This window comes from Hemicordylus capensis, chromosome 4 (genome assembly GCF_027244095.1).
Source record: "Hemicordylus capensis ecotype Gifberg chromosome 4, rHemCap1.1.pri, whole genome shotgun sequence".
Lineage (NCBI taxonomy): Eukaryota > Metazoa > Chordata > Lepidosauria > Squamata > Cordylidae > Hemicordylus > Hemicordylus capensis.
The window spans coordinates 222930098-222956959 of NC_069660.1; the positions used below are offsets into that span (position 1 = coordinate 222930098).

The following is a 26862-nucleotide window of genomic DNA, read 5'->3' on the forward strand; positions in this document are numbered from 1 at the left end:
CAAGAAGGCGATTGTATTGGTGTTGTGGCTGGCAAGAGAGAATGCTCTCAACGTTGGGTAGACAATGTCGACGCTCAGCGTTGAGATATTGGTGATGGATGATCCAGGACCATGACTTCTGGAGTCGCAGGGAGAGATCGAGGTGTCATGGCACTGATTGGAGTGACAGTTGGGGACAGAGTGGCTTGGGACATGTTGGAAGCCTCCTCAGCAGTAGTCCCTGTGCAATTCTCCCGATGGTTCTTGTGCAATGGTTCCTCTCTGGCATCGGAGCCCCAATGCTGAGACTTATGCCTTTTATGACGGGATGCATCTGTAGACGGCTTTGGCACTTTAAATGTCTCAGAAGAGGCTGCTCTGGAAGCTCAGGTCGAGGATTTAGACTGCGTGGTGGCAGTCCCCGACTTCAACATCACACCCAATGTCGAGGGCACAGTAGCATCAATCAGAGATCTTGGTATTGGGGTGCCAGGTCAGAGTGCTTCATTGTAAAGGGCAGCTCTTAGTCGTAGGGCACTATTCTTTCTCATTTGATGAAAGTTAACATTAAACAAATCTTACAGGTGGAGATGTTGTGTTCTTCCCCCAAACATAGCAAACACAAATCATGATCGTCTGCTGATTGAAGTTTAGCATTGCAGTGAACACAGTGTTTAAAAGTCTTTTTCTTATCCATAAAAACAGGTTGCTCACCTGTAACTGATGATCTGGAAGAGATCCATAGACATCCATAAGTATGGGTTCTGCACCTGCACAGGAACCACGTGGTAGCCATGCCTCAGCTTGTCGAGGTGTCCAAGTCCTGCCCCCAAGCCAACAGCATTCTATTTAAGGGTGGGCTGGGCACCATGTTCCTCAGTTCTTGACAACAGCCGTGGGGGACGACCATCCAGGGATGAAGGTGAGCTCATCCAGGCTGATGGATAAGGTAACGGCTGGCACATGAGTACGCACATAGCAGAGCTCTACTGCAGAGAGATGGTTTGAGAGAGTCTTATGGATGCACCATAAGACACCACATGCAAGAGGCAGGGCAAAGTGCTTTGAGGAGCTAGTCAATTCTGCCTGAATGGTTCCACGCAGGCGCAGAACCCACTCTTATGAGTGCAGCCAATCATGATCCAGATCATTAGGGTTCACCCACAACATGGCAAGCACTGCTGAAAGTGCTCTCCATATAAGGGGTCAGAGCATTTAAATCTAACCATGTCAATGACAGCCAGACGGACAGTCCACCACAGCACATACTACTCAGTGAACTGCAGCCCTTGCTTGCAGTAAACTATTCTACAAGAACTGTGAGGTAGTAATGCTGGTTCAATAGAAAATTTTCAAATCTGTAGTAGGACAGTGGCTGACATCCTCACTAAATTTACTACAGGAAGTCCTACTGAAATTTAGCAGTCATTTAGAGTAACTCCTGAGTAGTACTATTGAGTAATTTAGTCAGGATGTCAGTTGATTATTAGAACAAACTATAAAACATCAATGTAGTAAGAAAACATTCAAGTTTTCCAGAACACTTAAGGCTGAATATTAAGCAAAATAAGGAAGCTGAGGAGGGAGAGAGAGAAAATAGGCCACAATGAGAAAATATTAAAAGGCTGCAGTTTGTTACAGTCAAGACAAGGAGGTTTTATCCATACTTAAGTAGATTAGTTGTTTTATCCAGATTAAGTAGATTAGCCTCTGCTAGGTGAAAGACAGATTTCACTTTGTACTGATGGCCACTGGGACCAAAAAACAAAAAAGGTTCTCCCTTTTTTCTGGAAATATAAAATCTAGCGGTGCTGATCTGTGTGGAGACAGATGCGAGTTAATGCTAGATTTTAGTTTCTCTTTGTCCAAGTGAGCCTTGATGCAAAGAGAAATATATTTTGTACCTAGCAGAGGCTATCTACTTAAGCATGCATAAAACCACCTAACTCAAGACTTACAAACTGCAGACTTTGGGAGCCTTTCCATCAATGTCCTACTTTGTCTATTTTCTCCCCCCACATTTTGCTGAACATCCAACCTGAAGAAGAGTTCTAAAGAACTCAAGCTTGCTTACTAATTTGTGATATTGTAGTTGGTCCTATTTTAATCAAGATCGTTCCCTACCCCCACCCCCGAACGGACTATCACAGCTAGCTGCAATTTGTCGTCTATTTTGGTGTATATCAAATTTAACCATTATGAAGGACTGAGATTAAGTTCTCCATTTTGTGTTCTTTTATGGTTATGTTATATGTTTCAAAATGGTAGCCTAAGTTCAAAAGGTTAGTTGGGGAAATCATTTACAGTCAAAGGTCAAAAGATTAGCTGAGAGTTCACTAGCCCTCCTTGCTGAGTCACAGCTAAAAGAAAAACTGTCTTGAAAGATTATCAGTGAAATCCAGACTAATAATGTGCTGCACAATGAAGAAAGCTGCACTAGTACAAGATAACTGTGTAGCTGTGTGAAGTCGCAGATGCTCAAAGCACTCTTGTGCAAAAATTCCCTGCAGAACATAAGAGGTATGCCACAGGTATTAGCAAATTTTACAGTAGCAGCTCTATGGCTTAAAGTACAGAACCTTTGAGACTGAACAGGTACTATGCTTTTCCCAAATCTGACTCTCATATCTCTAAAATGAATTCTATAAAACTTCAAAGCAACATACCAAAGAATAAAAATGATAATCTTATAGCATTAGCAAATCAGATTAAACAGGGTTAGTTTTGGCAGCCACTGTTAGCGAGTACAGAATTGCTCATTGCTTAAACTCTGTCAATATCTCTTTGGTTTCTGAAGCCTTGTTGGTAAGCAGCTTTCTATCTGAATGACAGCAATATTTTCATTGCTAATTAACTTGATTAGGAACAGTCACAGGACAGACGTTGATCCTGTTAAGCCAAACGGCTTCTCTCACTGAGATCCAGTCCTGGGTTGTTTTCTAAGGAACAAGTACAGAAGTAGGCTTACCAGCTTCTATACTGGCACAAATAGACAGTCACTGCCACCACTTTACCACATATGATGTGCTGTAAGTGCATGTGGCCAATAGAAAATCTACTACAGATAGAAAATTTATTCATATGTTTTATTATTAACAGAAGGGGCTTCTAAATTTTCTTCCTTCTCGGCTTGCTATGACCCTTCCTGAAGAAAGTGGATTTGACTATGGATTTGATACATTCATTCATTCATTCGATTTCTATACCACCCTTCCAAAAATGGCTCAGGACAATTTACACAGAGAAACAACAAATAAATAAGATGGATACCTGTCTCCAAAGGGCTCACAATCTAAAAATACATGCATTGGTTACATCCAGGTTGGGCTACTGGAATGCACTCTACGTTGGGCCATCCTGCTTCCTGATCCAATTCAAAGTGTTGGTTTCAACCAAAAAAGCCCTATACAGACTGGGACAGAGTTCAAGCTCTGCACTCTGGCAAATCACAGCTTGGTAGTGACAGGGTTTTTTCCTCTGGCAGTGCCATGATTATGGAACACGACCCCTGGGGAGATTTGTCAGGTCCCTTCTTTAGCTGCCTTTAAGAGGGCTGTGAAAACTTTTCTCTCTCAAAAGGCTCTTAACTGATTTTGTTTTTATCTTGTTTTATGCGTACTGCTGATTTTATCTTGATTTGTAATACAGGTTTTAGGGACAGTGTTTCATTGCAAGCCACTTTCTGGCAGGGTGAGACATTTTTAAACATTCATTTAGACATTTTTAGACATTCATTTCACCCTGAAAGGCAGGGCAAAACATTTTTAAAACAAACAAGCCTAAACTAATCTAAGGGCTGGTTCTGTGGTCACCAGAGCAGCCACACACACTCCATCAAACATGCTTGCGACCATAAGAGAAAATGTTAGTGTTAACTGGCTGTTTGTATTACGTAAGAAGAACCCTGCTGAATCAAACCTCATCTAGTCCAGCATCTTCTTTCACACAGTGGCCCACCAGATGCTTCTGGGTAGCCCACAGGCAAGAGATGAAGGCATGCCTTCTCTCTACTGTTGTTACCCTACAACTGGTATACAGAGACATCCTGCCTCTGAGCCTAGAGTAAGTCTACAGCCATCAAGATTAGTAGCCATTGATAAACCTCTCCATAAATTTGTCAAAGCGCCTTTTAAAACAATCAGAGCTGGTGGTCATAATTAGATCTCATGAGAGAGGGTTCTGCCATTTAATTATACACTCTGTGAAAAAGTACCTCTTTTTGTTGGTCCTAAATTTCCTGGCTATCAGTTTCATAGGATGGCTCCTGGTTCTAGTGTTGAGAGAAACTGAGAAAATTTTCTCTCTCCTCTCTTTCCACACCATGGATAATTTTATAGAGCTCTATCATGTCTGCCCTTAGTCAACATTTTTCCTAAACTAAATAGCCCCAGGTGTTGTAGCCTTGCCTCATAAGAAAGGTGCTCGAGGCCCCTGATTATCTTGGTTGCCCTCTTCTGCACCTTTTAGAGATATAGTGACCAGAACTGTACACAGAACTCCAAATGTGACTACACCATAGATCTGTATAAAGGCATTATAATATAAAGGCGTTATTATTAAAGATTTTGTTCTAGTCACCTTCCTAATGATCCCAAGCATGGAATTTGCCTTTTTCACAACTGCCACAGACTGTGAACACTTTCAATGAGCTGTCCATCACATGAAGTAGAAGAATTGCTTGACTAAAGCAACCTTACTCTTATGAAGCTGACAGCATGGCAAAAGTGGCCTTCAGTAAAAATGGCAGCAAGGTTCATTGTTTAATATACAAGAATATATGAGAGTTGACTAGATCAGTATTTCCCAATTATTTCGGTGGAATCTATGAAGAAGCAATGGTTTGGGGAACATCTATCTAGTGCTACAGTTCTAAGAGACTTTTATTCTACTATTGTAAAGTTAAGACTAGCAAGAACTGTGCATTAACAATACATTTTATAGGGACTGTAATGTTCTTAATTTTGTTTCCATTTTAAATCTTAAAAACACCAATACAACCTATTTCTTACAGCACAGTTGTCAAAGCATTATTGTCTGTACAAGCCACAGGGCAGTGAACAAGACCTGCAGTAGAAGAATTGCTTGACTAAGACAACCTTATTCTGTTAATTTCCCTTTAGGCTAATTAACATCTATGCATGACCTTTAGCTTTGACAGATTCTGTTCTTAGCCAATGAACTAAGTTTTAAGAAATATCTATCCAAATAGGATTGATTACTGATTCATGCATTATGAAGAGAACAATTCAATGCCATTTTTAAGCTGGAATTACATTCCGTAAATACGCTGATTAGACTACAAATGAGATGTTATACACATAAGCATTCCACTATAATAATGCTGATGCTACCATATCTACATTAATCCAAAATAACACACACAAATATATCATTTTGGACTGAAACTGAACCTTGCAAAAACTATTTATGTTTATATAGTTTGGAATTAAAAGCATATTAAATGGATTCATTAGAAAATTCTCCGCTTTGCCTTGTGTTTTTCCAACAGTGTCTACATCCTTAGGCTACAGAACAATTTTTATAATTGGTGCAATAAATCAAAGAGTGTTGACTCAAAGTTAAGAAAAATTGTTGCCCAAGTGATTAACACACAAACACAAAATAAATCCTTCTCTAAATTATAAGCTATCCATAAACTTCTTGTTTACACAGGTATATGTTCAAAACTGAGCAACAGAAGATTTCTGTTACCTAAATAACAGAAACAGAGCCCCTGGTGGCGCAGTGGTAAAACTGCCGCCCTGTAACCAGAAGGTTACAGGTTCGATCCTGACCAGGGGCTCAAGGTTGACTCAGCCTTCCATCCTTCCGAGGTCAGTAAAATGAGTACCCAGAATGTTGGGGGCAATATGCTAAATCATTGTAAACCGCTTAGAGAGCTCTGGCTATAAAGCTGTATATAAATGTAAGTGCTATTGCTAAGTGCTAAATAGTTTTGCACTCTGAATATGCTGTGGATCTTCTAGCAACTTTACACCTAGTAACATAGACTTTAATAAGTTTGTCTGTAAAAGACCTTTTAGTAAGCTCTGCCTCATGCTTAGGGATACAACCCTAAGTGGAGAAAGATCATCCTCTACAGTCACAATTTAGGAGATGAACCAAACCTAAATTCAGAAAGCATTTTTCATGAACCAGAACCCTCTGACTGGTTCAATAAAGACAGCTTCACATAACTGACAGCAAGTCAGCAAGCTGGCAACATATTAGAGAAATATTGGAGTATATGCACTCTGTGTATGCACACACCCAGTGATGTGTGAACCTGCCCAACTTCAGTTCCTGCACTAGATTCCTAAGATCCACCCAAATTCAAGTGTAAGTTACAAGTAGACAGAGGATCTCGAGGGGATCTCAGAAATCCGGCATGGGACTTGGATCGATTCAGATGTCACACCCACTGGGAGTGTGCCACATTATCTGTTCCAACATTTTCCCATGTTCCTGATTGGCATGTCAAACTACCCTGAGAAAGCACTCAGATTTTAACTGTATGTTTGATGTTTTATTTTGAAATTTTTTTTAATCCTCATGTGTATTTAATTTGAAAACCATTTAAGAGTTCAGAAATAGTTTAAATATACTGAATATTTTATCTCAAATTAAGTAATTATCATTGCATTTATTTGACTGATTGATTGATTGATTGATTTCTATACCGTCCTTCCAAAATGGCTCAGGGCAGTTTACATTAAAACAAATCTAAAATTAATTAACTATTAAAATCTAAAACTGTAAAAACATAAAACCATTATTAAAACAATTTAAACAGTTTTTAAAGCCCTGGAAAACCAGGCCAAACTTTTATGGTTTAAAAGCAGTTTAAAAACCCTGGAAGGCCAAGCCAAACAGATAGGTCTTAAGGCCAATAATGAACTCAGACTATGGATTTCTGCTGGAAGTGCTTTCCATAGCTCAGGAGCTGCCGCTAGACAAGGCCCGCCTCTGAGTCGCCACCAGATGTGTTGGTGGTAGCTGAAGATGGACCTCCTCAGATGACCTTAATGTGCGGTGGGGATCATGCAGAAGGCGCTCTCTAAGAAAACTAAATAAATAAATAATACTAATTTTACAGAGTTACACTGCAAGTAAGAGTTCAATATTGTTCTGCATGAAATGCATGCAAATCTTGTTCAAAGTGTCTGATCTGGTTACTGAACCAGTTTTTAAAGTTAGAGCCCAAATCAGAGGTTTAAAAATAATCACTGAACAGGTCTTAAATCCCAACTTTTTCATGCCTACCATAAAAATAATAGATGGTGTTTCTGACCCCTTTCAAATGGCTACATTGATCCGGAAACATATGCGTGCATACTCCAGCGGCACTTATCCCTTTTGTATTACTACTGTTGCTCTTATGGCTGGTTATAACTAAAAAGCTCATCCAGGTTGAACACTTTGGTGATACCACAGGAAGCAAAGAAGAAAGTAAGACCTTTATGGCTGATCAGTGTTTAAGCAGTACTCTTTGGATAGAGTTCTTCTGTATGAAACTGGTAAGGTGGACTGCTTAGGAACACTGACCCTGGACAACTATTTAGGAAGCAGTGCTGTGAGAACCCAGGTCATCCCTAAGTGGATGCAGGACCCAGGTCAAATGCCTCCATGGGTGCGGTGCATGTTGGGCCTCCAACTGGGGAAAGCAGAGGCAGCAAGGAGCTGTAGAGCCCAGGGTGATTTCCCGAGTCATCCAGGCCCCACACTCTCTCTCTTTCCCCCAACCCAGCGGCCAGTGAGGATGGCTCCAGGTGGGTGATTGAGGCAGTGTGTAACTCCTTTGAAGAATGCCACTCTTCACCACCTTGAGCACCAGGCAGCCTCTGATGGCAGCTCATCCAGCATTTCATGGGGAGGCTGCCCTGCCTCCATCACTCAGTTCATCTCCATGCATATGCAGAGGCCAGCTGAGTGATCAGCACAACCATGCTGACTACTCAAATGGCACACACACACGTACGTGGAGGCCAGCTGAGTGATAGAGGCAAGTTGGCCTTCCCATGAAGTGCCAGGTGAGCCACCACCAGAGGCTGCCAGATGCCTAATGTGGTGAAGAGCGGTGTTTTTGCCTCCATCGTCCCCCTGGAGCTGGGCTCACTGGCTGCTGGGTTGGGGGAAGAGAGTGGGGCCTGAGGGACCACAGGACTTAGAGCAATTGCCCCAGTCTCCCCACCTAAGAGGATGGCCCTGGAGACAGCTGAGTGTAAGGAGTACTCCTTTTTAGTCCCTCAAATGCTTATGTTCAGCAAGAAGAGTGTGAAAACTACACCTCCACAAGAAGTCACAGTGTCTGACCAAGATGTTTACCATAGTAGAATTTTTTTAAAGTGAATTTTAAAAAGTAGTGCTGAATATCATAAAGTTAGGGAAATAATTTAAACCTAAAAATACAATGGATGATCAACAAATTCCATTAAATGCTGGCTGAAATTTTATCACTGCCCCTTGAGAATGCAAAACTACTAAAAGAAAACTAGTGACTGTTGCATGTGTAGGGGTCAGACTAGATCAATCGTAAGCAAGAATCAATCTCTTTTTATAATCTGAATTAAATAAATTATAATACTAATTTATACATTGTGTATGCATATATAGTCAATGAATACTTAATAGCTACCTATGCTCAATGAGAGAACTGGATATTTTAAAGCATCACAATGTTTACAAGTTTAAACTTTCTCCCAAAACCTATGATATATCCCAGATGTTCTAATTATGATTGTTTTTTCAGCATTTAACATTTTGCCTCTACTGCTGCCTGAAATTATAAGTTTATTTATGTTCACATTTCAGCTGAAGAAACACAACTTTTAATTGTTAGCAGATGTAATATCAAAGTATGCTGATTATGTAAATGAAGGCGGGGTGTGTATTGTCATAATTCTAAAAGCTGTATCACAACTTGTCTATGTGCTACTAATTTACTTGTTTATTTGTTCCATTTAATCCTTTGTTGATGGCACACTGGAGCAAGCATTAAAAATATTTTTAGAACAGCTCTTAAATTACAAAGCAACAGCACTTTTAAATCCACATGACCTTAGTTACCTTACTTTCCTCATCATACAGATTTGTTTGATGAAAACACAATTCTAAATAAGGATTTAGTAATATTATAGCTCACAAGGAACCAGCTATTGATCAAACTGCATGATAAAACAGATAATGCCTGCTTGATGGTTACAAATTATCCTATTGTTTATCAATTTCTTTGTGGAAGATGATTTTAAAACTAAATTACTTTTGACCTAAAATTTATTCTTTCATGAAAAGTTTTAATTTCACATAAATGTATCAAAAGGAAACGAATTGTGTGCTGCTTGTGTGTTGCTCTATTTTAAAATGCAGTTAGAGATTCAAATAATAACAGGGCATTCTAATTCACATAATGGCACATATCACCTGTCTCTTTGTCAATGACACATTTAAAAGCATCTTTTTATTAGAAACACAAATCAATACACTCAAGGGATTGCAATAACTACTTCAGGCAATTTGTATTATCATTTCCTTCTTTATGTTCTGACTCTAAGTAACTTATTATTATGAATGGCATGAAAATGGCAACCTGTCACAATTGATTTTTTTAAGCCTAAGATTATATATATATATATATATATATATATATATATATATATATATATTTGTCTTCCTACTAAATAAAGGTCTAATTTATAAAAAGCAATCTCAAGTTTCAGCTCATGATAACTGAGATATCTTTTTATTAGCCTTTAGAAAGATTATTGTCTAAGATTAACAGCTATCTGCATGGTTTTGAACAGAAAGAGCCCAAAGATTCAGAGATACTTTTTCTAATAATGAAATCATGGCAACAACATTTTGAATACAGGGCTGACCACTCAATCCCCTGACAATATTTGGGAATCTGATACTCCCAAGAACCCTGTAAAACCCTAAGAAAGGAAAAGCACAAAGATGCAGAAAGGAAAAAAACACAAAGTAGGTTAAATGTTGTGTTTCTCTGGAGCATTCGCATTAGGGAGTATATGTTTTCAAAATGTCATATAGAAAAAGGACAGCAATAGCATTCCAAGTTGCAGGAATAATATACCTTACATTGCATGCCAAAAATTCAAATGCAATTTGATATGTGCCATTATAGCAGAATTTCTACAATAAGCTATTTGTATTTATTTATTTAATTTATATGCCACCTGACTCCGAGGCTCTAGGCCATTCACATCAGTAAATACAATAAAAACACAATAAAACTATTAAAACAACAAATTAAAACTAAGACATTAAAATATCACTAAAAGCCATACTAAAAAAAATGTGTCTTAAGGGCTCTTTTTAAAGACTGATAAAGATGTTAAGTCTCAAATATCTATAGCGAGTGCATTTCAGAGCCCAGGAGATCAAGACCAATCCAGACTACAGAGACGACCTGCTCCTGAGTCGCCACCAGACAAGCTGGAGGCGGACCTCTCTCGATTACCTTATGTGCGGTGGGGATCATGCAGAAGAAGGTGATCTCCCAGGTAACGGTGCTAAACCATTTAGGGCTCTAAAGGTAAATTACCAACACTTTGTATTTTGCCCAGAAACCTATTGGCAGCCAATGCAGTTGTTTTAAAACAGAGGAGAAAACCGGGGTCCACGGAATGGGGGGGGGGATGCAAAACCTGTGAACAAAAAAACCCAAAGTGAATGATGAATGAAAAATAATGAATAATAAATAGATAAATAACCAGATTTGTGCTTTGTCTTCCATCACCAATTATTATCAGTCATTACAGAGCATGTTGTTTGCTTTTCTCGAATGAAGGATTCATGCCTTGAACTACATGCATTCACAACAACTTACTGATTACATCGTTTCCTTCTTTTGGATTTGAGGACTCATTACCTGTACTGTATGTACTCTTCAATTTCTCATTTTGAAGACATCTCGGACTCTGTTTGGACACCTGTATATACTGGTTTCTCATTCTTTTCATTGCATTCTACTTGGTATTATGCTATTGTATTTTTATATGTGTTATACAGATGTGTTTGATTATTTTCATGTGTGTTGAGAGCTGATTATTTATCTATTTATTATTCATTATTTTTCATTCATCATTCATTTTGGGGTTTTTTTGTTCACGGGTTTTCTGTTGTTTTAAAACAGGCATAATATGGTCTCTCTAAGAAACCCCAGAGACCAATCTAGATGCTGCATCAGGGGCGTAACGAGGGTGGGGCAGGCAGGGCACGTGCTCTGTGCGCCATTGCAGGGAGGGCGCAAACTGCCTGCCATGCCCCGCCCCCACCCTAACTGAGGTCCAGAAAGGCGCTCGCTCCCCAGCGAGCACTTGCGTTATTTCAGCGTCTATTCCCTTTTCTCTTCCTCCGGAGAGGGAGAGAAAGGAAGAATAGATGCTTTCAGCCAGCAAGCTCTGACTGAAATAACTCCAAAGAGCTTGCTCACGCTCTTTGGAGCTCAAGGCCACGCCCCCTTTGCATGTGGTGTCAAAGGGGGTGTGGCCTCAAGCTCCAAAGAGCCAGAGCAAGGAGCTTGAGGCCCCTCCCCTTTGCATGTGACATCTAAGGGGGCGTGGCCTCAAGCTCAGAGGAGCCTGAGCAAGCTCTTCCGAGTCATTTGAGGGCTTGCTTTCCGGCAGCAAACACTGGCAAGTGCTGGGGAGGGGGAATCCTAGTAACCTGGGCGGGGCTGCTTGTTCCCATTTGAAAGCACTGCGGCTGCCTGCCCTGCTGTCTTGTCTTATGTTCTTGCTGCAAGTCCTGACCCACCACAGAGTCCAAAGTAAGTAAATTGCCTGTGCCCCGCCTGCTCTCAAGTAGTCTCAAAAAAATTATATCTGACTAGTGCTTTCTCAGGCTGATGCTTCCCCCCTGCCCCCGCGGAAGATGTTTGTTTCTTTTTAAAAATGTATACAATAAAAGAAATGTAAGAGAACTGCAACAAACTAGTTTTTCAGGAGAGGCTGAAAGGGTTAAATGAACAGAGAGTTCGTGCCTAGAGAGGTCCAGAAATGTGAATGCTCTCCAGCTTCCATCCTGTCCCGCCTCCTTCTTGTTAAAAAAAACCTTGTGTTTGCAGCATTTTCCAACCTGTGAGCAGTTGTGGCTTGCAGTTTGCAAGGTAGGAGGTTTTTCGATGGAAATCCTGCAAGAAGAGGGTGAGTTCAAGGAAGAGAAAGGAAGTCTTGACTGTATAGAAGAAGGGAAAACCCATTGCTGGTGGGGAAAAGGAAGGAACTGGGCTGCAGATCGAGTGCTCAGCTGCAAAGGAGGAGAGAGTGCCTTCCTTTTAGTTGTATATGGAGGAAGGGAATTTTGGTAGGTGCAGCTTTTAAACTGAGAAAGCTGATTTACACTTTCATTTTTATGAATTCAAAATTCTCTACATCCAACACATTGTACAAAATAGCCATTTAGCTCTAAAAATACAAGATGTTTGCAATTGATGTAAACATTTGCTTCCCTCACACTGCAAAAAAATTCTATTCAGTGAAACAGAATTAAAATTAACTAATTTCCTTTGCTGAATTAGATATTATTCTGAACTTCATATGATTTAAAAAATAATTGAAATGTAAATAGTCATTCAGTTAAATAAAGCCAGCTTTACATTTATATTAATGTAATTTCATTTCAAAGGAGCAGGTTAAAATTAATCTAGATTCAAATTTTGTGTGTTCAATATTAATCCAAGCAAATTGATCTAGATTTAGATTTTGAAATATAAATAACACACCTAGCTTGCTTCCACTAAGAGTAAAATTCAGTAGAAAGTAGAAATTCTTGTCCATAAACATAGAAGATATTCCAGTAGAACATGACCCTATTCTGGTCATAGGGAAAAGAACTGGGTGTGTGGGGCTCTGCTTCTTAAACACTGTACTTTGCTTATCCTTTAATTAAATATATGTATATCATAAAGTGAAATGACTTTTAGAGACAGGAATTTCCTTGCAAATATGATAATTCCTTGCATATAGAACAACATATAAAAGACCTTGCTGTTGCCCAGGGTCTCTGATGCACTTCCTGCTTTATTGTATCCAGCTTTATGCTTACATTGTCTGCATTTCTTGGTAAATGGAACATCATTTTATTTTATTTTATTTAACATATTTTATACAACCCAAACTTATGTCTCTGGGAGGTTTACAACAAGATAAAAACAAATATTTTATTTATTTAACATATTTTTATACTGCCCAAATTCTTCTGCCAAATTCTTGTCCATTGCCTATCACCCAGAACTAGTTAATGTGAAGCAAAATTTCCTGTGGGGATGTCATTTTTGTAAGAAACTGTGCAGAATAGATACATATGTATTGATCACTACACATGGGTTTCTGTACAACACCTGCACAGAAGAAATCTCCACGTAGAAAATGTGTCTCTTGTAAATTGACCCTATAATTTCCATCCATGATTGAGCTATCTGAGAGTTAGGATATCTGAGAGTCAATAATAAAAGAACAGCACACTGCTTGTGATAGGAAGGGGCAAATTATAATGATTTCTTAGTCTGGCAAGGGCTGGTTTTGGCCCTGGCAGAACTTGGCTGTCTGCTCCTGTTGCAAATTCCTCTGTCTAGTGTGGCAAACTAATGTATCCTCCTCCCTCCTGGTGCCAAAGTAAGCACTAGTGTGGTGAATGCACATATACCCCATCATGAGCCAACTGTCATCACAAGACAAAGGCTGTCAGGAATTTGGGCAGGTGATCCTTTAGGACAAAGTCATGGTTTTTAAAAAGCATGAGATGAGACAGAAAATGACACTGGAATCCTCACATAACTCCTGACTGTTGTTCTAAGTCTTTAATAAAAATAGCTCATGCTTTCAGGTTTTGATCAACAACCATGTCTAGATGGTACAGTGTTCCTTTTAACAGGGATTTCCAGATGTTCTTGAATACAAGTCCCATCATCCCTGTTTGGACAGGGGCGCAATTTCAGTGCTTGCCCTAGGCGCTATTTTCCCTAGATACGCCTCTGTGCTGCATTTTGGACCAACTGAAGTTTCTGAACTACATACAAAGGCAGCCCCACATAGAGCGCATTGCAGAAGTCAAGCCTAGATGTTACAAGACAGTACCATAGGTCTGAGATCATTATCTTCAAGCAATGGATGCAGCTGTCATATCAACCGAAGTTGATAGAATGTGCTCCTGGCTATAGCCTGAACCTGAGAAACCAGAGTGAGGCCTGGGTCCAGAAGCACTTCGAAGCTATGTACCGGTTCCTTGGGGGTGGGGGTTCAACCCCGTCCAAAACAGGAAGATCTATCACATCCTTCAAAGAATGACCCCTTACCATCAATACCTATTCCAAGACTTCTGGATCAGTTTGCACCTCAGTTACAGACACAGACTTTCTAAAGCTAAATTCAAAAACAAGCTCCAACAACAATTTTAAGAAAGAAAACATGATGTGTATATTCAACACCTATCATTACATAAGGATTTCAAGGCTATCAAAAGGTCAGTGTGCACACATCAGTAAGTCAAATGATTTTGTAGATCCAACACTACATTACCATTTAAACCTCCGACATATTCGAGGTCATATCCAGTGCTGAGCAGAAATCAAATGCATATTTCATGAATATTATTACCTCTCTTTTTTGGCTCTATTTTCACCTTTTTGCATGAGTGAGAAACTACATTGGAGGGAAGTGGGAATCGATTCTTTGACAAGGCAACTAGCCCAGCGCTCTCTTGCCCCCAAAGATGTGTGCCATATCTATTAAGTGGGGCAGAATATGAATGTGCTTTCAATTGAAAGAAATCAGTTGCATCCACTGAAATCATTGCAATGCACATGGAAGTCATCCATATGCACATTGAGATGTGGATGCTTGCATCCACATTCTGCCTCAATCATACAGAATTATGTGAGGCTGGAGCTCTCATGGTACTATGACCTCAATGTGTTACTTATAAGATTCCTGACTGGCTGGAATCATACAATGGAGAAGTCTATAGTCATCCCGGGCCAACCGCGAGGGTTCCATTCCGGGAAAACCTCACGGTTGGAGAAGCATTAAAACCAATGGGAAACAAGGGGGTAGGGGAATAGTGGTTGCGAAAAGACTTCAAAATACAGTTTAACATAGAAAAAAATCACCCCCTGACCCTCAGAAATCAGAAAAAAAACCATATCCCAAATTACCAAAAAAATCTTGCCAAACCACTGATACTCGGGTCGTGGTTGGCGAGACCTACCACAATTTCCCAGTCGTAGATACTTAAAACCGTGATTAGGAAACCTGCGGTTGGCGAGGAATGACTATATTCAAGTTTAATGAAAGAAAAAGTCATGAAGTTTGAGAAACTGTAGCAAGTCACAAATGAATACACTATCTGAATGAAGCACAGCACACTAAAACTATATATTACAAACTTGCTAGTTCTTAAACCACCCAGATTAACAAACTGCTCAAAATAACAGAACAAACATTAAGTAAATATTTGACAAATAAAGTGCATTCTGCCCATAGAACACTCGCTTAAAAGGAGGTGAATTGGGATAAGCCAACTCCACAGCTAGAAAAGATCTTCTAATATACTTGCCCATGCATTCTGGGAAGCAGGGTGAAGTACTAATTTTAATGTAAACAAAAATACAAAACGCCAAATATAAGACTAGTTCTTCACTTGTACTCCTTTTGAATCTGAAAATAATATGATGGTATATGCATGTAATCCTCTCTGTTCTCTGTAAGCAGATATTTGTTGAAAGGAAGATGCTCCAGATATTGGCCAGTGTCCAGACTTATCTTTCATAGATATGCCAGGTTTTTCCACTACACAAAGCAGAAGAGGTGATTTTTGGTGACCTCCCTTTCCCTCAGCAGCTGCCTGTGCTTCCCGAAACTATCCCCCTAAGAGTGGGGAACCCTAAAGGAGATAGATTTGGAAAGCACAGGTGGCTACAGTGGGAAGGGAGAAATGTTGCCCCTTCCCAACTGAATGGAAAAAACTACGGAAGGTTAATTTGAACATGAGCCATCTACTCCGGCATTTTTTCTTTTAATCAAACCAGCCTACCTTATTCTTTGGATTGGATGTGTTCATTACACTACGAGTCTCTTTTCCAGTATAAATGACAACACCAATTACTGTTCCTGAAATAAATAAAATAAAGCAAAACAAATATTTATATGAAAATGTCAGCTGGGTATGCATTCTGTGTATTCATTCTGTAAAAAATTAAAGTCAGAGAAATTGAGCACAAGACAATTTCAGTATCAACAATAAAAATGCAAACTTTTCTTTCAGCAACCTAGAATTATAAACTTGCTTATATTACAGGCTTGTTAACATATTTATGCGTTTATGGGTATAACACCCTTTTTTATTTTTCCTAGTATATCTGGTATAAGCAAATATGTATTACTCTGAATAATGTGAGGGAGAAAGAATCACCTCAGGTAAAATATGTGGACACACTGGACTGGGGAAAGACAGGGAATTTTTATGCATTCCTAGAGCTTTTTGCAAGATCAGTTCAAACTCATACTGTACGTGCTCTTCTCAGAGTTTTTGTTAATCCTCTGAACTCTGCTAACTGTAGTCTATTAGCCTTCATGAAGAGCCCACAATACCTATCTAGTAACTACATGGATTGGACAATATTTTCCATGCCATCATTTTTACCCTCTGAGTGCAGAGATAAAGGAGATCACTCTTTCTGATCACGATCTTTACAGATTACAATCTTTAACAGAAACCTACAAATATACTTTTTCAGATCCGACAAATTCTAATTCCTCTCCCTAACAATAAAAAGAATTACCCAGAATCCAGTTGCGCTAAAGATTAAGAAATAGAAACAAAATTGTCAGTAGAGGCCAGAACCAAAGAAGACTACTAGACTTAACCCTAATCTATCTAGGATATATTTATATATTTTTTAAATATGGCAAAATGATATTAAGCCTTGCTGCTACCAGCAAAGGTCAAATAAAGGCTCCAGTTAGGTCACAGTGATATGTTTAGGGAATTAAATGGGGGAATACCTCAAACATTCAGCTCTAGTTGCTGCTGTCCTGACAATCTTAGAAGAAAAAGACCACAAAATCAATAGTACCAAGGATCACTAACAGTAATGATGCAAGTGTATAATGGATCTAATGGCCAGAAGATAAGGTTCAATTATTCTAGCTTACATTGCGTATTAGAATATTTAGGAATCCAGAACACTTTTGCTTTGTTAAAAAGGAAAATTTTGTATTGAAAATAAAGGCCTAATGAACAGCAGCACAAGTATTTAATGTGCAATAAACAACTAAACATACGTTTGAACATTTTTGTCTTGAAACCCAAGTATCAAGGTACTATAAAAGTTCAATTGAACTACATGAATCTGTTATACAATTTCACAATAAAAATGAAGGGCTTTTGCTCATTTCTTCTCAACTGTTTTCTTGCCTTTCTCCCATTTTTCAGGACTCCATTCACCAGCCAAAAAACAACAAATTTGTTATTTCTGAGTAGATCAAATGTGCTCATAATTTTGAATCAATTGCTATATGAGTGTTTTTACATTTGTTGGTGTTTGGAATGTAGTTTGTGACTATACTATATATGATATATGGAAGGATTCAGTATTGGCAGTTCCATAATCATAAATTCCTGGTGTTTGGTTCTAAGACAAAATTAACCTTTGCTAGAAATTATCCAGTAAAATATTCAGCATTTTATTTCAGACTTTCCATTCAGAAGCTCTGGTTAAAACAATGATGGGCATGTTTCAGGTCAGAACTGCCTTTGGCAACTCATTTCTTTATTATTTATTCATTCAATTTCTATTAATCTGAAAGAAACCAACAAAATAATGTGCCACACTTGAAGATGCCAAGGAAGGAGGGCAAGGCATATTTAATTTAACCCTATTACAAGTTATTTTCCAAAATGACTGTTCTCCTCTACTCCTCTCCCTCTCAACTTAAGTGAGAACATGAGAAATTTTAAACTTAAATAATATTTTAAAGATTCTAAAGGCAATGTTCATGAATCTGGACAGATAATCAACAATAAATCAGTTGATGAGAAAGAATAGTAACAGGAAAAGGAAGCAAAAAGAATTAGAAGAAAATTTTAGACAGCATTGTTAGGAAATATTTTTCAATAATTATCACCCTAAGTAACAAAGCATGCACTGTTTCTTACCTGAAGCAACAACAGTGCTCGCCCATAATGTATTTTCTATGCTTAGGCTTTCATGAACAGTTGGATCACTGTCATCCTGTTAAAAATAAGCTGAACTTGTAAAATCATTTCAACAATAAAGCTTTAAAACCACTCATGTAGAGAAGTGTAAGAACAAAAATATTAAAACAAATAATGTCTGAGTGGAAAGATTAGAATTTACGAAAAAAAACAAAAACCCAGTAGTTTTCAAGTAAATCAGTTATAATGATGAAATAGATAGAATAAAGATTTTAGAGAAATACATTTTGAAATAGATTTGTATATTATATAGCCTTGTCCACAACCCATTTAAATTCACTGTATTTAAACCAGCTTAGTCTCATTGATTTTTGTCAATTTTCCAGTGGGAAGAATTTCTTAAACCATAACTTCATCTTAACTGCTTTGTATATTAGGGTGAAGTTAATTATAAATGTTTCTGCCAGGCAACCACAACTGAGTAAAATAAATTGTACTGTTATTCCACCAAGTGAGTTTGTATTATATCACACCAATACAAATCAGATTTCAAAATGGCATGGAGGCCTATATTGTACACATCTTGCCAAAGAGGAGCTACCTGCATTTTAATAAAATATATAAGCAATACTTGAACATAAAATCTGAAGCCAAAGGAGCTTTATTTTTACATTTAATTTCTGAGTTCTAGTCCTCAGATCGCTGTTATCAGTAAATGCTTAACATTACTTTGAGGCCTTTGGACTGTGTAATGGTTTTGTTTCCACCACTTATCCTTTGTTGCATATACAATACATGCCTATTTATAATATAATTTTCCAATTCTTCACTTTTGGATTATATTTAATCTATCAGAACAAAAATTGTCATCATTTTTGTATCAGTTCCTTTATTTGGCTATTGCAGCCAGATCCTGAGGCTGTTCTTTCTTCACTAAGAATCACAATAGCAGCACATGGATTAGATGGGCATCCTTTCACATAAATTACACTTGGCAAAATATCAATTGGTAAGCCTGACTCTTTTCTTACGTGCCTCCTCAGTTTCCTGCTTTCCACCCATTCCCATTGCCACCTCACAAGATGAAACTATGTTCCATGTGGTTTTCTCAAACCCTTTTTAAGGTTTTTAATTTAATATTTAATTTCTGCATTAAAATCAATTTTTGTACTTTTGTTATAAGCAAAAGGGTGGGGGGGAAATCAAGGGCTGTATTTTAAGTGTTGACATGGAGATGCTTCATGGCCATAAGCTCCTTCTGTGAAAAGTAGAGTTTAACTCATGCAAGGGTCCTCCCATAAGTGATATTTGCATAAGCACAACTCTACTAAGAATGGCAACAGAAGGCGCTTGTGGCCATGGAGCACCTCTGTGCAAACACTTAAAAAACAGCCTTTAGTTTTTCTTTTATTTTACTTATATCAAATACTAAAATTGACTTTAATTCAGAAATTAAATAATCAATCCATTCTGGAAACCTGAAATTATAAAAAAAATAATGATGTTAACTGGCAAATTTCTAAAATAATACCAAGGACTGAAGAAAAAATGCTCTCCCAGTGGTCATTCGCTCCTCGGATTCCATCAGAGTTTTTAGAAAGCTTGTTAAATCTTGGTTTTTTATCCAGGCCTTTACATGATTGTTTTATTGCTGCTTCTGTGTGTTTTTATCTGTGTACAGTTTTTATGTTTGTATTTTATATATTTTAAATCAGATTTGTTGTGATATTGTTAGCTTAATACTTTTAACTGTCATTTTTATTATAGGTTTTTAAACTTTTGTAAACCGCCTTGGGATTGTTTTTAATGAAAGGTGTTGTTGTAATATTAGTCAGCCAAGGCTCAAGTTTGTGTGATATTAACAGGTAACTTGCTTCAAAGCAGACTGTTGACAGAGGGGCCCACCTGTTTCTCTGTAACAGGATGTAGCTAACCACTGACAGTCTCTCTGTAACAGGATGTAGCTAACCACTGATTATTCCAGGATGTGACTGTTTGCTAAGAGCTAGTTTTTGCTAAAAGGGCTAACAAGTAACAAGGGACTTGAACGTGTACAGAAGAGATGAGATGCCTATGCCAATCAGAACTTGTATGTCTGAAATGTAACCATATAAGGATGCTTGCCTGAGCTGAGCTTGTGTGCGCAGGTGCAAGAACAAGTTGTTTACTGCATGGTATATAAAGAGGCTGCCCCAGATCTCAGGGCAGCCGCCACCTGAGCTGTTTAACAAACTTGGTAATAAAAGCTTGATTGAAACTCTGATACTGGTGTCCAGTGAATGACCTTACCAGGAGAATGAACAAGGTTCCAGGGAAGCCCCTGGGACTCACCCAACAGCGGTATATAAATGTAACAATAAAATAAATAAATACATAAACACATAAAACTGCAAGGAAGTGTTTAAACTGAGGCAATGGAGAGCAAGTTAGAGGCTTTTTCTTCAAGGAAACTGGAGAAAGAAATATAACATTTCAAACACTCCTCAGTTCAAAATCATTTGTGACCACAACTGAAGCAGATAATTTATAACACTGGATTTGCCAAATATTACTTTAGTCCATGCACTGAAGAATGTGTTGAAAAGATCCATTTCTTGACAATGGCTGCAATCAGAGATATGTTTGTATGCACTATTTGTTTTGCTTATAGCACCTGCTCAGAAAGTTAGCAGAGTAAAGAACCCCCTGTAATGCATGCATCTGGATGAACAGAGGTGTTTCCATAATGAACTGCATTATGAATAACTAAGTTTTACCAAACTGGTTTAAAACGACATTTGAATCCCAGTTGAAATGAGGAAGTCAATTTTTATTCGAAATAAAAAATTGCCAATGTACCAAGAAATGATTTAGATCTCACTCTGGCAAGATTGTATTAGGCTTAAACTCTGAGACTATCCCCACAGAATGGGAAGCTAAATTATATGAATATTCAGTGATGGCAAAATACACTATATTAAACTAAAAGGGGAAGATGACAAAAGTATGAATGTCCCCAAAACTCACATTTACTAACCCCTGGCAGAACAAGCCAGACTCTTCAATGGACGCAGTTCATCTAATGTATTTTTAAAAATGGAACTGCTGTTAATTTGTTTTTGATGTAAAGAATTGTTTTATTTTTAATGAAATAAGATGTAATTTAAAAAAAAAAACTCTGTAGAGGCAATGGAGCCTCGACAAAAGCTTCAGAATCAACTCCAGGATGAACAAATTAATATGTTGCACAGAAGAGAATATTCCATCATGTGTCAACTTGCCTCTAAGCACATAGTGACATATTGTCTAATGATGGCTAACTGGGGGGAAGAAAAACTCTGGAGTTCACCATTATGAGCTTCCCAGTTATCAATTTCAGCACCATCATGAATCATAGTAAGATGCAATATGAGATTCCGTATTCTTTCTACAAAAACAAAGTGTAACAGTAACTGGCATATGCAGATTATAAACAATATTATTTTGCAAATGTAATGGCCCATTACAAATATTGCATATGCTTGAAAATCCAGAATACAGACTTGTATCCATATCCTTTAGCCTCTGTAAGAATGGGGAGTGACTGGTCCAATATGCACAAGAAATGTTAAAATATTATGGATGCAATCGCTGCAAAAGAAAATCTTTGACAGGACTGGATTGATAAAACCTACAATTTCATGTCAAAGGGGATCTTCTTTAAAAAATTAATCAAGTTGCAGAATAGTAGCTAAACTGGAAAATCTCACTACGGCTTACATCATCATTCATTCCCTTCAGTCTCATCCCCATCCCTGATTATACATTCAGGTCCAAGTGACTGAAGAAGACGCACATATTGAAATGCAGACCTGCCCCATTTAGGCAAAAAGTAAAAGATGCAATTTAAAGGACCAAAGGAGCACACAGGTTAGGTGGAGGTCAACCCCCCCCCCACACACTTCTCTTCTCCTCTCCCTGATTTCTGGAGGACCAGACTTCAGAGAAAATTAATGGCATAAATCAGTTACTTGGCAGCGAGGATGTTTGTGTGTGGAGACTAAATTCAGCTGTCCTCTCCACCACCACCCCAAAATAGCTGACCAGTACATTTCAAAAGAGCGAACTGAACTGCTGGAGCTGTGTACATAGTCAGAAAGTTCACATGAGTGCCTATACTTACATGCATAGGTTCTTGTTTAAATAGGGATACACACAGAATCCCACATCCACAAAATGCCTTTAGCTAGATTAAAGGCAATTGCTTCATTCTTAGTGGACAGGGTCAACAACTGCTCCCGCTCTAAAAACCTATTAAATATCTCAAAATTGTATCTTCCAGTTGCAATGAAAACCAATAACACAGGCATTGGTTAAAAATTTGGCTGATTTAGCAACACTGAATTATCGCATTTGTATTTTGTAGGACACTTTGTATGTATCTGCAAATAATGTTTTCCTTGGGATTTGCTGCCTTTGCTTGTGTTGTAAAGCACATTGATGGTTCTGAATAAATAAGCAAATGCATCTCCATATCTATTTCCAGACTGTAACAATATTCTTCACTTCTAGAGTGAACAAAATCCTTTAAAGAAGAGTCTTAATGCACATAATGATATAATGTAGATTATTTTTAAAGAGCAATGGATGTTGGACAAGTAAAATAGAACACAATGGCTGGCATCCAGAGCTGCCTAACACTGGCAGTGCTAATCCGCCTGCATTGCTGAGAGACTGCAGTGAAATACAGGCAGTCTTGTGCTTTTGCACAAGAGCGCAAATACTTTGAAGAAGCCCAGAAGTGCTCCTTAGAACAGAAACAAGTTGCTGACATTCAAGTGATGTGTTTCCAGTCTGAGAAACACTTGTGGAGTACGGGCACGTTTTTTCAAAGTATTTGCAACCCTTGTGCAAAAGCACAAGAAACCTCTCCCCCAGCAGTGCGAGGGGATTAGCACCACCTACATTAGGCTTCTCTGGATGTAAGTCAATATTTACAGGAGGTAGTTAACAATAAATATAGCTTTTTCTTAATAAATTACATAGTTTGAATAGATGAAGCATGTACATACAACTTACCCGTGTAAAGTTACCTTCAAAGCTGTGAATATCCATTTGAGGCTTCTGAGCATAAACATATGCATTGATTGAAAAAAGATCCTAGAACAGATATTTCAAAATTATCGATGTACTTTAATCTTACTAATATATAGGCAATAAAAGCAAGCTTTTTCCCCTTTAGTGTCCCTATAGGGATCAATTCCCACCTCCCAGTTTTCTTTTGAAACTAAGTTGCCCCTCTCTTTTGGCATTACCAAAGCACATGCAGATACATTACACCAGGATATTAAGAGGAATAGGATGTCTTTATGTGCTTCCTATAGTCTTAATCTGACCTCCCTCCCTGTGTACTACAAGTTAATCAAAATCACTGTCAGGGAAGGGATCCGTTTTTAAGCGTTTATTCTTACCTGTGCATATATCAATAATGTTACTTAAAATGTACTATGCTTTGATTTTTCTTTTTACACTAGCAATCCTCTGTTTTACATTTTTGCTTTCACAGAAGTATGATTTAATTGTAATAACAAATGACATAAAACCTGAAAATCAAAACATATGTCACAATCTGAAGATGTTCACTAATAGAAAGCCTAGTCAGGCTCTACCTCTGAAGTATAAACATATGCTTATTGTATCAGATATGAAGGGTGCACTGTCTTAAGAATTATGACTTTTCCCCTCATGATACCTGCTAGTAAAACCTGTATCAATCGCTGGTTACTATTCTCAAGGGAATAGCAGTAGTTTATTCAGACATCTGCCCATTATGCCCAATGCTATGCCACAGTTTAAAAATGCATGCATATCTATACCCAAGTACAAGATATTTGTGAGATGTTACTCTCAAAATCCATCAGTTTGCAGTAGTTTTTTACTACCTCTGGGCAGAGAAGTTGTCTATGAAACTTCTCCTAGGTAAGTAAATGCAGCAATCACTTTCATCACCTTTGTGATTATTCAGTGCAAATTAAAGCCTCGATATCACCCAGAGCTCTTTAGCCATTCCACATTGCAAGGCTTTTGTTCAGATTATTGAACTTTATGCCGTGGATCTTGTATAATTAGCTGTGAATCATATAATTATTTGGGAGATGCTGCTGAGTACATCAGCTTTTCTGTTACCGATTGCTATTGCCAAATATTTTACTTTTGGATTTCAGTTAGGTTGAAAGCAGAGAATAGTCTAAGAAACCCCAAACCACTGTTGCCACCATCACATAGGCAAGACAATACAAAAGGTTAGGTCTCCATGTAGTGGCATCCACAGTACAAAAATAAATGACCATCTGCATATATCTACTATATTGCTCCAATCAAGCAAGAAATAGTTTGCACATTAGAACAGGTTTTCATGCATGGAGTTCCCCACGGCATGTGAAGTATCTTCTGGCATTACAAATGTGTTAAGTCACAGAACTCTGATCACAGATCGGCAAGAGTAGCAGAAGGTGCACAGCCTTCTGCTATGCTGGTATAGCCTTCTGTGGCTTTTATAGAAGGGATATCTCCAGTGTAGGCAGTTCCTTACTCCCCAGTGAGTCATCTATTTAAGTGTGATAAGTTCTTCTAGAAAGCTATACTCAGGATGTCTGGATCTCAAGTTGTATCAGGCACAATTGTTATGTTAAAAGTGATGTGACAGCTAAATATACACATATAAGATTTCTTTATATACAAGGGGTTTTTAGAAGCAGGAAAAAATCATAATCAGCAAGCAATTCTATTTATCGATGTTTCCATTTAGTTTTAAGAGATGCAACTCTAACCAAACCTTCTACTTCACATTCCGCTGAATTATTTATGCCTGCTCATCCAACTATTATATTCATATTTTAAAGAGCAAATCAGATTTCAACATCTTCCATTACAAATAATCTGTTTTTATGCTAAATCATCAGCCATTTATTGTAAGCTTTCACACAAACTTCTATTCATTGCATTCTTGTTCTTCCAAGTTAGTTTTCATCAGCCTCTTGAGAAATAATTCATATGAAACTAATACACATGTGGTGTCCTATATCTTCATCATTCACTTCTTCTCAATCTGTTATCACCTACAATTTAGATAATCCAGGCTATTATGTGCTTTATTGTGCACAGAAAAATAAGAGTCTCAGTACAGCAGAAAACTAATACCACACACATACTCGTAATACAATAAAAACTATTAATGAGGTGAGCCAAGCAAGAAAGTTTTCTTCCTTTACAGAGTACCATGCTTTGCAGAAATTAAAATGAAAGTAAACTAAATTTCTTTGCTTCATGTGTTTTGTTGCACATTTGCTAATTTAAAACTTTTTTCCCCTCAGAACAAAAACACACCATAGCTAATACATCCAAATTGTCTTCAAGCAAGGAAATAATTTATCTCAAGAAAAAAACATATATACAAAAACCCTCAACAAGCTAAAAAACTATTACAAACTGAAAAATACTTGAAATAATCTAATTAGTGAATAATTGTCCACTATTGATTATATAACACAATATTACTTATTCTTAACTATGACTGGAACTATAATGTCTATAAATTTTTTGATAAAGGACCTATTGCATTGCCAACTATATATGTAAGCAAGAAGAAAGTCAAGCAAGTGTGAATTTCAACTGTAAGTCAGAAGAATAGGGACTTGATATGCCATATTAGGAAAACACCACAAACGAGTAAGCAAGAACTAAATATTTCTATATTATACAGAAATTGTTTAATGGAATGTCACCATCTTATTTACATGCAAACATTTCCTAAGAATGCATCTAATTGTTTGCATAAGATATGAAACAAATAAATGAAGGTACAATAATGACAATGTTTTCCTCTACAGTTTACAATAATAATTTAGAAATCAGTCTGAAGCTATCAATAATGTAGAAAAATCTCCTCTATTAGGTCAAGGGCAACATTTGTCCACCTTACTTAAAGATCATTAAAATACATCCTTAATCATAACATGCAGTTCATTACAAATAAAATTGCCTCTGGTTCAATAAAACTAATTAAATGTAAATGGTATTGTTTACTGTAGTATGGATCTTTTGATATAAACCAGCAGTCACCATTTATTGAAAATTACAGTGACCTCATTGCTGCTAATAAATTTACTAGTTCACTTAAGCCAGAGAAGAATATCCCAGAATATGCACACTGCAGAAAAACACTATCCCACATATAACTATGAAACCAAGAAACCTAACCTGGGTGTTACAGTTCTTACAGCTCAGCCATCATTAAATGACTTGTTGAAATTTTAATTCTCTGATCACATTAAGTGGTTTGTGAAGACAACAAAATCTGTACTGATCATCTTTGGTGGTGTCATCTGTTCTTGAAGAAAGCTCTAAAGGTTTGCTGGCTTATTTATTCTGGGTGTCACTGTGGATAAGATTACAGTCCTACATTGATGATGGAACTGACAGCCCATGACAACACAAGATACAATCCTTTACATCGGATAACTACAGAAATCAAAATGAGTGACAGTTATGGACAGTGTATGTTAACTACATGACCAAATTGCTTAGTCTGCATCTATGCAAATACTGCCACTGTTCTTTTCTCTCTTTTAAAGACTTTTTTATGCATTAAGAGGAGTTCAAAAGTGTTTTACACACTTTAGGAGCCAAGTCTGAAATGTCCATTTAATTCTATCCTTTTCTGATACACCCATGATAATGTAGCAACACCCC

At 37.7% G+C, this 26862-nt stretch overlaps 1 protein-coding gene across 5 annotated transcripts in view; it reads right to left on the bottom strand.

Moving 5' to 3' along the window:
* ATP9B (ATPase phospholipid transporting 9B (putative)) overlaps positions 1 to 26862 on the bottom strand; it is a 282460-nt gene that overhangs the window by 144537 nt on the left and 111061 nt on the right. For all 5 annotated transcript variants that reach the window (XR_008306909.1, XM_053249182.1, XM_053249183.1 and 2 more), the window contains 3 exons: positions 23191 to 23271; positions 18154 to 18229; positions 16030 to 16106 (listed from right to left, as the gene is read on the bottom strand). Coding sequence is in view for 4 of the 5 variants with exons in the window: in XM_053249182.1 (XP_053105157.1) it covers positions 16030 to 16106; positions 18154 to 18229; positions 23191 to 23271 (234 nt within the window). In the remaining variant the exon portion in view is untranslated. The remainder of the gene's footprint in view (positions 1 to 16029; positions 16107 to 18153; positions 18230 to 23190; positions 23272 to 26862) is intronic.